The sequence below is a fragment of the Plasmodium fragile genome (assembly GCF_000956335.1).
Source record: "Plasmodium fragile strain nilgiri unplaced genomic scaffold supercont1.6, whole genome shotgun sequence".
NCBI lineage: Eukaryota > Apicomplexa > Aconoidasida > Haemosporida > Plasmodiidae > Plasmodium > Plasmodium fragile.
In genome coordinates this window covers 270,848-285,679 of record NW_012192586.1, presented here as the reverse complement: position 1 = coordinate 285,679, position 14,832 = coordinate 270,848, and the positions used below count along the sequence as shown (strand labels likewise).

At 41.6% G+C, this 14,832-nt stretch overlaps 3 protein-coding genes across 3 annotated transcripts; 2 read left to right on the top strand and 1 right to left on the bottom strand.

The window, feature by feature from the left end:
- Positions 1–455: 455 nt before the first annotated feature.
- AK88_00764 (uncharacterized protein) lies at positions 456–4,534 on the top strand (the record flags this gene model as incomplete). The annotated part of the gene is made up of 16 exons (XM_012478408.1): positions 456–692; positions 895–1,053; positions 1,157–1,329; positions 1,520–1,668; positions 1,775–1,855; positions 2,000–2,058; positions 2,144–2,210; positions 2,419–2,555; positions 2,694–2,768; positions 2,900–2,934; positions 3,043–3,131; positions 3,358–3,465; positions 3,668–3,852; positions 4,024–4,093; positions 4,187–4,227; positions 4,442–4,534. 16 exons carry the CDS (start codon positions 456–458, stop codon positions 4,532–4,534), a joined length of 1,758 nt encoding a protein of 585 aa, XP_012333831.1.
- Positions 4,535–5,860: 1,326 nt separating this feature from the next.
- Positions 5,861–9,553, top strand: AK88_00763 (uncharacterized protein; the record flags this gene model as incomplete). The annotated part of the gene is made up of 1 exon (XM_012478407.1): positions 5,861–9,553. The coding sequence occupies one exon, from the start codon at positions 5,861–5,863 to the stop codon at positions 9,551–9,553; it is 3,693 nt and encodes a 1,230-aa protein (XP_012333830.1).
- Positions 9,554–9,726: 173 nt separating this feature from the next.
- AK88_00762 (uncharacterized protein) lies at positions 9,727–12,753 on the bottom strand (the record flags this gene model as incomplete). The annotated part of the gene is made up of 1 exon (XM_012478406.1): positions 9,727–12,753. The coding sequence occupies one exon, from the start codon at positions 12,751–12,753 to the stop codon at positions 9,727–9,729; it is 3,027 nt and encodes a 1,008-aa protein (XP_012333829.1).
- Between the last annotated feature and the right edge of the window lie 2,079 nt (positions 12,754–14,832).

The window sequence follows — 14,832 nt, the reverse complement described above, 5'->3', positions numbered from 1 at the left end:
TTTTTTTTTTGTACACATAAAATTGAGTGACCAGTTTGTATACACCCCAACCCGGGAGGGTCCTCTTAACATTAAAATGAATCCTCCCCGTAGCAAACTTAACACATTTGTTTGCTTTAACTAAATTTATAAAAAAAAAAAAAATTGTAAATAAAAAGGGTAATCCTTGATCACAATTGAGGCTCATTTGAGGAGCAATCTCGGCCTTCAAAGTGACAATGTGTAAGGGCGGCAGGCATCCAATAATGGCCAGCTAAGGAAAAAAAAAAATAAAGTGGAAAAAAAGGAGCCAAATCATTCAAAGGAGAGAGATGCAAACGCCGCGCAGGGAAGAAGCCACACGTACACTTGTTCCCATACATATGTCCACACGATACACTCATGCACAGGCGCGCGCATCTGCTGCTGAGGCCAGCTAGGATGAACAGGTCGCGCTCCGCATATACCACAAAATAATGGATGCTTCTAACAGTCGCAGTAGTATGGGCCACAAGAACAATGAAAAAAACGAATCGGACACGTTGAAGCTAAAGAAAAAAAACTGCGTCCTTATAACCTGCTTTATTTTTTACATCTTTTTTTTGTCCACCGTAAATAGTTTTGATAAGTATTTGCACCTAAGAACGTCACGTCTCATTTTGACCTACTCGAACGTCCTGTACTTGGTATCTTTTTTTTCGTTAAACAACCAGGTGAGTGGATCCCTCTGCATTTGATCATGAATGCGGATAAACCCCCCCACTGATGGGTCCATACTTCTGTGAAAAGCGTCCTCCTCAGAAACAAAAAAAAAAAAAAAAAAGACGGCGTATTGGAAGAGGTGCCTACTTTTGCTTATCCCCCAAAATGCTCCAATAAAAGAAGCGACCTTTTTTTTTATCCACCCCCGTGCAGGTCGAATTGCTGATAGGATTGCAGAATGGCATTCTTCCTGTAGACAATTTTCTGAGGGAGGTTAAGAGAAAACTCCGAAGCATTGACTTTTTCCTCGTGCACCATGTGGTCCGCTGTGTGTACCACTTTTGGAAGTTCGTGATCAAACGGCGGATAAGGGTAAGCTGGGGCAAGCGATGAGCGAAGTGATCAGCCGAGGGAGCGTCTAAATGCACACACGCAACGTGCAACCCCAAACCACTACATTTCCGCCCCATGCCAGGTGAAGACATTTTGCAAAGTTGGGGTGTTCCTATCGATTGCCAACTTTTTAATTCAAGACCGTGTCCACAACGATTTCGTCAGGATAACTTTTTCTTCTTTTTTTTTTGTGTCCCTATTCATACTTCACTTGTGCTTCAAAATTGGGATGCGGGATTTTATGGTTTTCCAGTGGTACTCCAAAAAAAGGAGGGGAAAAAAGCGAACACAACATATTACATAAAGAGGGGGAGAAGAACTCGTGATTACACATTACTCACATTGTGTGATGTCTACTTCGGCACAGTGTATATATACCTATTTATGTACCCACATGTGTACCCCCCCTCTGTCGCTAAATTCCACCACTTCCATCCCCCTGCAGCGATTTGCTCATGAACGAATTGGGATTTCTCCTAATATTTTTATGCCTGTCTGATAGCCATCACTTGAGGCATTCCAACACGCTGGTGATATGCGCCTTACGATTAGTCGCGTTCAAAATTTTGTTCGGCTCTGCTGTGCATAAGCTTGGTAATGAAAAGTGTGCGCGCGAAGGATGAGCCAGTTGATGTGGGGAGCAATGGAGTGTTATTCTATATATATATACATATATATATATTTTTTGTTTTTTCACCAGTTAACAACAGCCCCCAGTGGCTGCACCTGGAGGCCTGCCAAAATTTATTTTTGTGTCAACCAGCCCCCTCGATACTTTCACGTAATTCTAACAAAACGGTGCAAAATTCGCAGACGTACAGGCGCACAAAATATGCAGGGCACGTGTAGGTACCCGCTTCACTGCTTAATCGAATTGCTCATCAAGACATTCATAAGCGCGCGTGTTCCTTCCCCTCCACTGCAGATATCGCCAATTGTACATTTAACAAAAAGATTATTTGTTTCCTGGTCTTAACATCGGAGGTGAGTAGAGCGGCATTTCCACTTTTGTCCTTATAGCCATTATTGTGATTATTGAAATTATTTTAATTTCCGCCCTTTTTTTTAGCTTTTATTCTCCTGGCTCATATTCTGTTCCTCAATTTTAAGGCTAATTTTTTTTATTCTCTTTGTGAGTAAGTGCAACTAGAAGGATAATACAAAAAAGGAGTTACCATTATTGTGTCCAGGCGATATATGTGGTCGTGAGCATGACAGCGTGTCGAACCTTTTGCACAGCCTAACGATGTGCCTGCCAGAAATCACACAACGGTGTAGCGCTGAACTCCACTTGACGTGTCCACAAGTTTTTTTTTTCCCCCCGCCCCCTTGTCCCTTTTGCAGCCATTCACATAACTTGCTATATCATCTGCAATTATATTTTTTTTTCGTACTTGTGTCTAATTTTATTTTTGTCCTGCCTTGACGATTCGATTTTAAATTTGTTGTTCCATCCGAGGGAGATCCCCGCCCTGCACCAAGTAACATGATTGGGTCGTGGCGATATAGCGCGCTTATGTGTCGCAGAGAAGCGTGCAGTGCGTGATGTGTGGCGCACTGTATTGGTACTTACCCGTGTACGTTTACTCATTTGTTTCATTTCTCTTTCCTCTTTGCAGAATGGCGCGCCCATCAACACCGTGACCTTTTTGCTCGTCGGCTGCGTCAAACTCGTCATTCTTCTCTTCTACGCCGTAATGCTCCGTTGAGATGGGACATTCTCCGTGACGTTATTCTGATTGTCCAATTGTCGTCTCGCTCCCACATTTGCATACATTTTACCCACCTGCATATATCCCTTTGCGCCCCCCTTTTTTTTTTTCAGTTAATCGTCCTTATAAACCTCGTTCCCTTTGTCGAGTACACTTAAAAAAAGGAAAGAAAAAAATGACCACCCGATTTTGCACCTGCATGAACAACATTTTCTGTTTTTTTTTTTGTTTTTTTTTACCTCCTGTTGCTGTTCAGACAATGGAACATTGACGATTTAAAGTGCTTTCACCTTTGCTACTACCTTTTTTATGAACTCTGCCCTCTGAACATTTGCAATTCGTATGGTACTTTGGAGAGTGGAGAGTGGAGAGTGGAGAGTGGACTTGGGATTATTATCCCATGTTCGACCTTTTCTATATCATGTAGCCATGTTGGGCGTTTTTTTTTTTTTTTTTTTTTTCAAGTCACCCCCTTCTCACGTGTTGATATATACTTATGTTGAATTTTTTTGTACATGTGTTCCACCTTCGTTCTTTCCTTTCCCCTTTACTCTGACTCCTCCACGAACAGCCATGCTAACATACACACGCACACACAGAGAAGAAATAATCATTGAGAAGCTGCACAAGATTGGGAAGAGATACAAATGGAAGTCCTTTAATTTTTGTTATAAGGCAGGTAAGGGAGAGGGTAATAATTCACGAACTTTATTCGGGAGATGCCTCTTAAATGTGTTTATATTGAGCAATCGTAGGAGGGACAACTGGTGCATCATGCCTCCCGTTTTTTTCATATTTTTTCTGTACTCGTTGTGCAGGCGTCTATACAACCTTTACGCATAGTTATGCATGTGTTGTTAATTTTTTTTTTTCCGTTTTAGGCGACTTAAATGAGATAGGTCCCATCCTGTGGTGGGGACACGTGCCCAGGCTGGAGTGGAAGTTTTATTTTTTAGCTGACCAGATCAGAAATGAGAAATATGAAAAAAGCAGATATCCAGTTTATGTTTGTTCCTTTTTGAAGAAGCTGTGCAGCCCGGAAGGGCAATTGGTATCTCTGTTCGAGGTAGCTAAGCTGTGTGGAGGAAAAAGCGAAGAAGCAGAAAGTTCTCTCAGTACATATAATCTATGTCTGTACATGAACCATGGCGCCCCGTTTATTTGCATCGCCCACCTGATAGTATTTGTAACATACCTATATTCCCCCCCCCCCCCCTTGTGTTGTGTCCCCGCTCAGGGCGAACAAATGGGACGAGTGCCTTACTTACTCAGGTTGACATCTTATCACTATAAAATGTCCATGGCAGGTAAATCGCAGCAACGTACTTTCATCCCGCCCTGCCTACGTGTGCAAACATCTCATCACACCTACACGTGCGCAACCTTTTTAATCAACCCAGACGAGAAGAAACAAGAACTCATGACGGACTCCAATTTAGAAGTAAAAAGAAAAAAAAAAAAAAACGTAGCCCCCTTGTTTTTTGTGTGTGTAAATGGCAATGAATCAGGCGACCATTTGGGGATAAGTTCATCTGTGAAAAAAGGGGGACACCACTACAGGCCCTTCCCCTCCATGAGACTTTTTGTTGGAGCAATAAATATGCATGTCCCCCCCTTCCCCCTTTTTTTTGGACCCGTTCTAAAAAATCCTGCAGACGGAACCCAAGTGGGAGTTCGGGAAATACTGGCTACGGAGAAAGGTCGGGGTTATGAAGACCTTGAGGCACCGGGGAGCGTTAAGCGATTGAACGACAGGTCGAGCAGAATTGTGCCCATGTTAATGGAAAACCTTTTTTTGTTTGTGCAGCCTGTACTAATTAGCTGTTGTGTATGTTTTTCCCCGCGGAGGGGCATTCCACGTATGGTGTGTAATCACACCCAACGACTTTGAACCATGTTCACTTTGTTGAATAGACTTTTCAAAAATTAAAACCTTCGTCGCGTAGACGCTTATCCTCCTGACAGCTGCGTGAGCAGTGTGTAAACTCCTACAGGTGTGCGCCTATGCATGGCCCCCACAGCCTTTAATAACGTTTCCCTTAAGGTCACAAAATGGAAATTAGAAGGTGACTAATTAAAAATGAAAGTTACGGAGAAACGGAACGGGGGACATAATAAAGGGGAAAAAATTGTCTCGCGTGTTCTGCACATATGGAAGCAGCGTTTTCTTTTTTTTTTTTTTTTTTCTTTTTTCGAAATTGTTAAAGTTCCTCAGCGTAGGGGGGTAGAGTACCAGTTTGGCGGTTCATTAGCACACCTGTACTTGCGAACGTTTGTGAGGGGAATTTCTAAATGGCGATGCCGCTGTTACTGCATGTTGGGAATGCGCAACAACGGGTGCTGTTGTTATTTCACCTAGCAACTGGGCCTCACAAAACCCGCGTCGTGTTTTATTATCATATAGCTGATACGGGTAACGATATAATTTTGTTCAGGGAGGAAGCAGTCCTAAAGGGAAATGTTTAAGAGCATATATTGCATGATACACGCGGAAGGGGGCTATTTTTATCATTTTTTTCAATTTTCCTTTTTTTGTGCATTCCCTTTCTTTAGTTTTTCTCCAGAAAAATAGGGGCAAAGGTGTTTGCAGTGAGGAGGAACCTCCTAAAATGACAGCGAAATGAACATGGAAAAAAAAAAAAAAAAAAAAAGGTACCATGAGAAGAAATAACACTATAGGAAAAGGTGATTTACTTACAAAGTTGCTGCTCCCTTTTTTTTCTTTTTTTTTTTTTGTAAAAGCTGCTGAACAGCAGGAATGTAAAAAGTACGGCATACCGTACGAATTGAAGGGAGGCAAATGCAAATGCATTTTTATGCCTTCCCGTTTTATGTGTATATATATTATTGTACACGGTATAGTTGGCAAAGTTCATTCTGCGCTTACGGACGGAGTGTTCAAGTGAGTGTTTGCTTCTTTGCCTCTTTTTTTTTTTGTTTTGTGTGATGCTTGGCAACGTGTTGTCCCCGCGCGCGCGCCTGCCAGTTGGTAAAATTTCCTCCCCAGCTCGTGATTTCCTTCACCCCTGGGGAGGCTATGTTTAGTGAGGACGTGCGTCAACCCTGTTATCAATATGTCGTTTGAAAATGATATAAAAGAAAGGGGGACTAAAAAAAAAAAGAAAAAAAGATCCCTCACAGAGGAGGATCTCGAGGAGGCCCTCTTTGGAATTGCCGAACTGTTCCAGGAACAGGGGGATGACGACGACGTCAACGATGGGAGTGATGGGAACGACAGGAGCATCTTCGACGAGGAAGATGATGAAGATGACGAGGATGAAGACGATGAGGAGGATGACGATGATGAGGAAGAACAGGATGATGACGATGATGGAGACGAAGAGGAGGAGGACGAAGTGAATAATGTGCCAGTAGCACGGCACAGCCACATGCCACTCGCGGGGGGACACAACTTGCTGGCGGAGAATGACCAGCGGGAAGTCGCCGCGACAAAGAAAAAGATGAGTGAGGGACAAAAGGGTGGACATGCTGATGGAAAAATTGTACCAAGTGAAGATCCAGGTGAAGAAGGACGAAGCAAAAAACAGACAAAGAAAAGTGCCCCACAAGATCGCAGCGATTGCTTCATCAGCAAAGACTTCATTAAAAATGTGGGACACCTGAACAAAATTATTAACCACCAAATTATAGTCGAAAATGACTCGAGCTTTCTGCAAATATCAAACATAATTGAATTGCGTGTAAGACAGATAATTGAGGAAGCCAACAAATTTTACCAAAAGAGAAAAAGGTACTGTATTAGCCGATTTTTAAATCTTAACGACTTCACCAACTCTTGTTATTACTTGAATGTAACAGTTCCATACAAATATCAGGTTAGCTTGCATCCCGATTTGTATTCCCAACAGGGGGGGATGAAATATGGAAGAGTCAGGTGGAGGTTAGCGCCTAATAAGGGCTTTAAGAATGTGAAAAATAAAATGAAAAAAAAGAAAAGAAAAAGGGGCTATTTCCAGAAAGGCAGGAGAAAGAAGAGGCGGAATAATTTCAACCTCAGCGCTGCCAAAATATTCAAGGAGTTTCAAACTCAGCAAAGTAGGAGAACCAATTGTTATAGGGAATTCGCCGATGGGGGAAGAGGGAAGGATAAAAGGAGCCATAATGTGGATCCGGGGCAAAGTGGCGAAAGTGGTGTAGAGGACAACGGAGAGCTTGGCATCCATGGAAGTGGCCATAAGGCGAAAGCAAAATGTTCCAGTGGGGACATGGACGAAATGCTTCACAGTGGGGTAAACGATTGGTTGGGTGCCCAAAGGGAAAATGAAGAGGATGAGCAGGATCGGAGAGACGCTGCAAAGGAATCCTTTAGTCTCCCCGATGATCCGTCCAGTAAGGACGACCCCGAGGTGAATGTCTCTGTCGAAAATGACGAGGCGGAGAGGAACTCTGCGAAAGAGGCTGCAGAGAGTGGAAGTAGTCAGAGGGCCCACAGTGTGAACGATGGGCAAGATGAACATAAGTTTCCTGCGGGCGGTGATGCCCAGCGCAGTGCTGCTCTTCATGATGGTAAGCAGGGAAAAGGTGATGACCACAGCGCGAGTGACCTGCTTACAGAACGCGCAAAGAAATTGGGAAGCGAAGATATCGGTAACGGGCACCCACTGAGAAGTGTGAAAGAAGGCCCCCCCTTGGGGGAAGGGCTCGGGGGTGAACAGAAGCACGATGAAGTTATTGGAGCAGTAGAGAGTGCTAACGTAAGGAATGGCGATGTTGGGAAGGACCAGAGCGGTGAAGAAGACAACAACCTGCTACACTACAAATTGCATTTGCAAAAAAATAGAAAAAAAATAAAAAATATTCAAAATTTTTTGTTGAGCGATATGCAGAATGTGCTCCCGGTCGAGGCCAACATGACCATTTTTTGGTTGTTTATACAAAACCGTTGTAAGAAGAGGAAGAAGGATAATAAAAAGAACGGGCAAAGTTCCAACGTTGGGGGGGATTACTACTACGCTAGTGGCGCAGGGGGGAATAATGAACAGAGGAAAAGCGCCCCGGTTCATTTCGACTATCAGTGCTACGAGATGTTGTACAGGGTAGACAAGAAGGGACGGGGTTTCCACAGCTACCGGGAGTATGCGAAAGGGGGGAGATTAGGAGGCAGACACGGAGATAGCCACTTGGATCACCAGCGGGGCAACATATTCCTATTGCCCAAATTTTACCCCATAAACAAGGAATACGCCATTCTTTCAAAATACATTTTAGAAATTATAAAAGACATAATAAATTACCGAGTGAATTTTTTCGACTACAACAACATTTTACACATATTCACAACGTCAAAGGAGATTAACAAAATTCTTTCAAATATCTTTTTCTTCCTCTTCAACGAATTGGACCATAACTTGGCCTTCAACAATATGTACGCATCTCTGATGTTGTTAATATTAGTGGACGGAATTATAAAAAATAAAAATATAGATACACATTTTTACTGCCTACAAATTCTGAAGATGCTACTCCATGTTATTTTATATGAACATGATTTGAAATTAAAAAATATTTACCTCATTTTGTTAGTAAAAAGAAAGGCATGTGATATAATGATAAACTTTTGTTGCATGCTGAGGAAAAAAAACAACAACGAAATTATTAATATAGATTATTATTTAATTTATATTTTAAGTAAATTATTGACTCACAGTAAATGTACGTATATGCATATTTACGTATCCTATTATTTGATTTATTTAATGCCTTTAAATATTCACCTGAAGTTCTTTTTAGCCTACACGCCTACCTTTTTGGGAATATTTTTTAAGAAATATTTTTACCATAAGAATGGGTACTGGAACACGAAGTGCAAGACGACGTGCGGGTTGCCAGTTTCGCCAGAAGAGACCGAGTTAAATGAGCTGTTCAACTTTTTTTTCTTTCACATTTATACTCTTATACAAGGATCCTTGTACAGGATTTTCAAACATATGGACAATGTCCTTGTGTTGGATAATGCAGCTACATGCAGCTACTTAAAGAACTTAATGGACTTTGTCATTCAGCATGCCGATTACCATTTGCCACTGCTCTTGTCCATAATGACTGTCCTTGGTCGGGGTTCTGCCGCCTTCATTACTGCTGCACCGCGTCGTAAGCGGGGTTGGAAGCGGTTCAGGGCACACCCCAAAAAGGTGCACTCAAGACGACGAGGTGAAGCACTAAGGCGAAGGTATTCAGAGCGAGGCAACAAAGCTGCCAAAGTTAGAAGAAAAAAAATAAAAAAAAACAGACTTAGAAAGGAAAGGAGGAAAAAAGCGAAGAAGAAACAACGGCTCCTCGACGTTAGCGCTGTTCGCGCTTATGAGCACCAACACGATGTGCAGAAGATAGCAAAAAGGAAAAATTACCTAAAACATGTTAACAAAATTTATAATTATTATGCCAGGCAAAACCAAGGTGCCCAGGATGACAATGTGCACATGGGTCACTACAACAACTGGGACCATCGTGACGACCTGGACGATCGAGGCGATCTAATTTCAACAGAAAACATGAACACCACTGGTGTGAATAAAAAGGGATTCCTCACGGCGTATGTAAAAAAAAGAATTTCGCTAAACAAGACACTGCTGCAGAATATGATGCACACAAATCAGTTGCATGCAAACATTGCTGTAAATAAAATGCTTTGCAAAATTTTAAATAAATTTGAAAAAAGGAGGAACAAAAAAATGTCCCGTCGTCAGAGAAGGGACGATGGTTTGATTCTCTACAATTCGTGTTACTACTTTTTGTATACCCTCTGAGGGGAGAACCGTATAATGTGGACAAAAAAGGGGAAAAAACATGCAGGGGCGGGAATGGCACAACACCAGTAGGGGAAAATACGAACCTCCCTGATGTGTGCATGTGCAAGCCACGCAGCACGTAGAACTGCCTGCACGCTGCGCCCAAGTGGCACTTTTTTTTTTTTTTTTTTTTATAAGTCATTTAGGATGGACTGCTTCATGAACTGCAGGGAATTCATGGCATCGGACGACGACACCATTTTTACGTTATCTGCTAGCTCTTTTAAATTTGCGGGCCCGCCCTCCGCGTGGCTGCTGCGATTTGTTTCGAGCGTCTCGTCCTGTTGCTCGTCATGCTTCCCGCTTTGCAGCATTTTTTTGTTTTTTTTGCTTGTCCCCTCAACGGTGTAATCCTGGCGGGATGCGTTTGCCGTATCGCTCGCAGCGTCGTCATCCCCCTCCCCTGTGTCAACTCTTTCCTCATCCACGTTGGCCAACTCTGAACGCCACGCTTTTTTCAAACTCGAATTCGCCATCTCAGGCTGCACATTGGAAGCGGTGTCTTCCTGTTCCGCACGCTTAATTTTTTTTTTTTTTTTTTTTTTTATCTTAAATTTTTCCGTTTGATTGATGAAGGAGTTGTTTTTTGTTGGCCGCTGCGTCCTTTCCTCTTCAAAATGTTCATCCGTGGTGATGCCACTCGACGACGTATCTTCCGCATGTGCGTTTTCCCATATTTCGTTGGTTTCCCCTTGCCGTTTGATCTTTTCGAGCACCCTTTTGTTTTTTCCCTTTCCGTTGTAGGGGGTATTCATCTGGTCGTGTACTTGCGCATAGTGTTGACTGTCTTTGAGGTCTGTTTGTAGCTTCCCCCAAACATTGCTCCCTTTGATGGGGCGCTCAAACTGGGACAAAATATCGGCCCGTTCTAACACGTCTGACTTTGCCAACCTTTCTAGACGCTTCACCTTTTCCACTTTGGTCTCCCCCGTCCCGCGCGCAATTAAATCCAAATTGGCTAAAATGAATGTCTTAATTTTTTGTACTAACGCTGCATTACTGTGTAGGGCATTTTTATAAAAAAGGGAGGGTCCTTGTTGACTGGCTGTGGGGAGTTCCTTCTCCAATTTGATCAACTTAAAAAATAAGTTATGTACATTTTCAAAGTCAAATTTGTGAAGCTTGAGCAAAATTAAAAACAACTTTAACGTTACGTAGAGGGAAGAGCTGTTTCGAAAAATCAGATCAAGGTTGGCATTCGTCTCGTTATCAAGGATGCAAAATAGGAAGTGCTCGTATTGGATAAAAATCTTTTCTTTCATCTGTTCATTTGAGTAGGTTTCTACATTTTTGAGGAAAACGTAGAGGGTGTGAACAGCGTTGTTGTATAATCTGTGGATGATACTTTCCTCGAGGAAGATTCCTTTTTTCCCGCTTTGGTTACTTTCTCCATTTGAGCAACTTGCACCCCCCTCAACTTCCCGTATTCTGCGCAGAATGTTCATTAATTTTCCCGCTGCCGCTGTGTGAAGCGTATTTTGGGTCAACATCTTTACAACCCTAAAGAGGCACATAACATAGCTGACCAATTCGTCTAAAGCAGACGGGCACTTCTCCAGCAATTCTTTAAAGTAAGTACAAAAATTTGTTCCAACAAAATTTATTAAAAATAAATCAGACTCGTTATTGTGCATGAAGAATATTTTTAAAAAATCCACCAAGTGCTTTACGTTCATGCTTATCGATTCTGCGTCTTGTTCTTTTATGAGGCCCCGAAAAAAGGAGAACACGTTGTCAATTATGTAGGTAAAGAGGTTGGGTAGCTGTTTATTTTTCTCCCGGTTGGGGAACTCTCCGTGGAGAAAGTCGTGTGGATGCTTCCCTTTTAGGATCTCTTCAATGGTAAATTCTTCCTGTGGTGATTCATCCTTACAATAGACGTATGTCCCTCCCCCGTTGAGAGATACGTCCACTTTTGTTTTGTTGGCCAAATAACCCCTACACAAGGTCCCCAAGTAGTTGAGCACTTTCTGTACGTGGCCCAGCATGTCCTTAATGCTTACATTTATGTTAACGCATTCTACAGGCTTTACAAAATGAATATGCTCATTTGAGTTGCTAACCCTGTTATGGAGTAAACTATTAAAAAGACACAAAAGGTTGAAGAAAAAAAACAAGTTTTCTTTTTTCCCATATGTTAAAAATAAGTTGATATTATCATTGGAATAATTTTGTAACTTTTTATAAATTTCGTCATTTAAATTGATATTTTTTTTTTTGTTTAAATAGGTAGCTAATATTTGTTCAATTGTTTGTAGAGAGTACTTCTTCCTGTTTAACTGCATAATTAAAAAATTTAAGAATTCTCTTTCGCAATCTTTCACGGCGGGAATATTTGTATGTACAATGAGGAGCAGGGTGACGTTTGCAAGGTGAACAAGATATTCATTCTGTTGCAGGAATCCCAACTGTATGGTCATCAGGATCTGTAGGATATTCCTCACACGCTTCAAATAATACTTGCTCATTTGGGGGCAGTCCTTTGTAAGGACAAATATGAATTTTAAGAAAACGTAAAATACGTAAATTTTACAACTTAGCAATTTGTTCACTTCCCCTTGTGTGTGGTTTACCTCCAGATCGACTGTCCTTTTTATGAGTACATCAAACTGGTCGAACACGTTATTGGGGTGTAGTGATTGGTCCTTTGCCTTTTCCACTTGGTCATGCCCTAACTGTTTCTCCAACAAGTGCTTCTTATCATCCTCCATAGTTTTTTGTAGTGTCCCCTTTAGTTGTGATTCCTCATCAGTTCTTTTGCCTTTGTTTTTTTTTCCACCTCCGGTATCTTGATTGTAAATCTTGCAGTAATTTTCCTCTACCTCTTTGGCCATATCGCAGCTTCTCCTTAAGAGTTCATTTTCCGTGTTAAAGACGAACGTTACAAATGCTAGAAAGAAATACTTATCTTTTGTGCTGCTTGCAACAGTTCCGCTTTGGTTCACGTCCAGTAGTTCTACCACTTTCGTAATCGTCTCCTCATTGATGCTGCTTAATAGAAAGTCCCTTCTGTCTCCCCATTTTAAGAGTATATTTTTTTTCAAGTGGTGGAGGCAGAGACATACGTTGCATAAGTTTATCCTTTTGGCCTCCCACTTTTGAAGCAATTCGGTTAGCGGCGCATTTACCAGCCCGTTGAGCGGACCGTTCAGCACCATTGTGATCCTTCCCCCAATTCGTTCTCTTATGGGTGGGAGAGGACAAAAATAGTAGCCCTATTTAGAAAAAAAAATTTGACAACTGCTAACAAAAAAAACGGCAGTTATGGATGCTCCCCTTTGTGGTTTGTTCACCACAGTGGTGACTTCACAGCCGTTATAACCTCTTCACTGTTGCCGAGGGGCATCCTTTTAAACTCCGCGAGGGTTAATTCTGACTTTTTTTTTTTTTTTTTTTTTTTTTTCGTGCAAGCAGTAGAAGTTGGGCCTTGTTGACGCGATAAAAATTTAGAACAGGGCAAAAAATGTACGCAACGTTGGGTAATGCGAGTGTTTGCGCCTTTGTCGGTTCGGGAAATTTTCCACTCTGCCTAAGCGCACCGCTGGAATGGGAGAAGCATCAGATATGCACCAACCAGGTGTAAGAGAAGCTGAGTTGAGAAAGTAATGTGAAATGGCTAAAAGGTTATTACAAGGGTTCCCTCAGAACGACGTGACCCATTTTTTGCGGGACCACGCCGTGGAGTGAAAAACAAGGCCGTCACAATTTTCAACGCACCATGAAGTGAAGCGGGAACAGAACTAGGAGAAAATTATGTTCACAAATTTTAATAAGGGAGAAAAAAAACTGCACAACTCCTTTGAAAGTAAAATTTCGCAAAGATTAAAATGGAAGTATTAAATACATACCACACAACAGGCGTGGTAGAAGTCCGCCCAACGGCACTTTTTTTCTCCTTGGAGAGGTTTTCAAAATGTCTTTGTTGGTTTTTTTAGAAGGGAGCCAACTGGGATGAAATGAAGTCAAATAAAATAAAATAATTTAACCATATGTATCTCCTTTTGGGGGGCGGGGACTACACAGAAAGGTGACTCCAAATAGGGGGGAAAATGTCCAAATTTTTTTGTACGTAACTGAGCCGACAACGGATGATGCGTGAAAAAGGGGCGAGATGATCATATAAAAAAAACAAAAAAAGTAACTTGTGCATTTAGGCACACGTGCGTAAACACTAACGTGTGTTTGGGAATTAGCTAAATGAAGTGGAATATGGGGAAATGCATCATCGTTGTTGTGGACGCAGCGAGGAAAAAGAAGACGGAAATTTTCCCCCCCCTTCGCTTTCGTAATTTTCACAGTTGCCACAAAATGGAACGCATGGTTATTTAACGCGAAAGAGCAGATGACCTTTTGACATGCCATCAATTTGTATGCCTTTTTTTTTTTTTTTTTTGTGCAGTCTATAGTATGGATCGACGTGTTCTCATTTTTCAGCCAAAATTGGAGGACACTTGTGTAGGGTGTCGTTTCTCGCGCTGCGGCTGAGGGGGGCACTTTCGAGTATGTCTAGGTTGGCGTATGTTCACCTTGATATGTCCCCATACGCGTGAGCTCTTTTCACAGTTATCCCCCCAAGCGATGTTGCCAAAGGAGGCAAATTTTCGTTCGATCCGTTTCACTAAATTGAGAGCAAATGACACTTTCCACCAAAGCGGTGTGCATATGTAGACATTTTCCGGCAAGGGTGTCCAGGCGAACGGGTGATACTTGAGGGGCGTATATGCCACGCAGGAGGGGAATAAAAATAAAATAAAGAAAGTAAAAAAAAAATAGTATAGCAAATCAAAGCGAACCAAAGCAGGACAAAGAAACGCCCTTCAAAAAGAGCGCAAGCACCTAACGTGTTATGTTACCCCTTTCATTTTAGCCATCAGCAAAGAACAATAAGTTGACCCAGGTCAAACAAGAAAAAAAAAAAAAAAAAAACAGCGCAACGCGTTTTGTGCCATTGTTCTGTTTCGTTTTTGTCTAATAAGTACAATTTCGTGTTTTAAAAATATTTTCTGAAAATATATTTTAGAAAATGAACGAAACAGTTACACATTTGCTTCGTTGCTCTTTTTTTTTTTTTTCCATTTTACAAAAGATTAGCATTTGCGTTTGTTTGAGAATTTTTTTTTTTCCCAACCAATCAAGCGATTTGTATACAGAGGAAGCCAAAAAAAAAAAAAAAAAAAAAAAAAAAAAAAAAAAGCGGCAAAAAAGCTAAATGGCACAATAAAAATTGTACAATTATG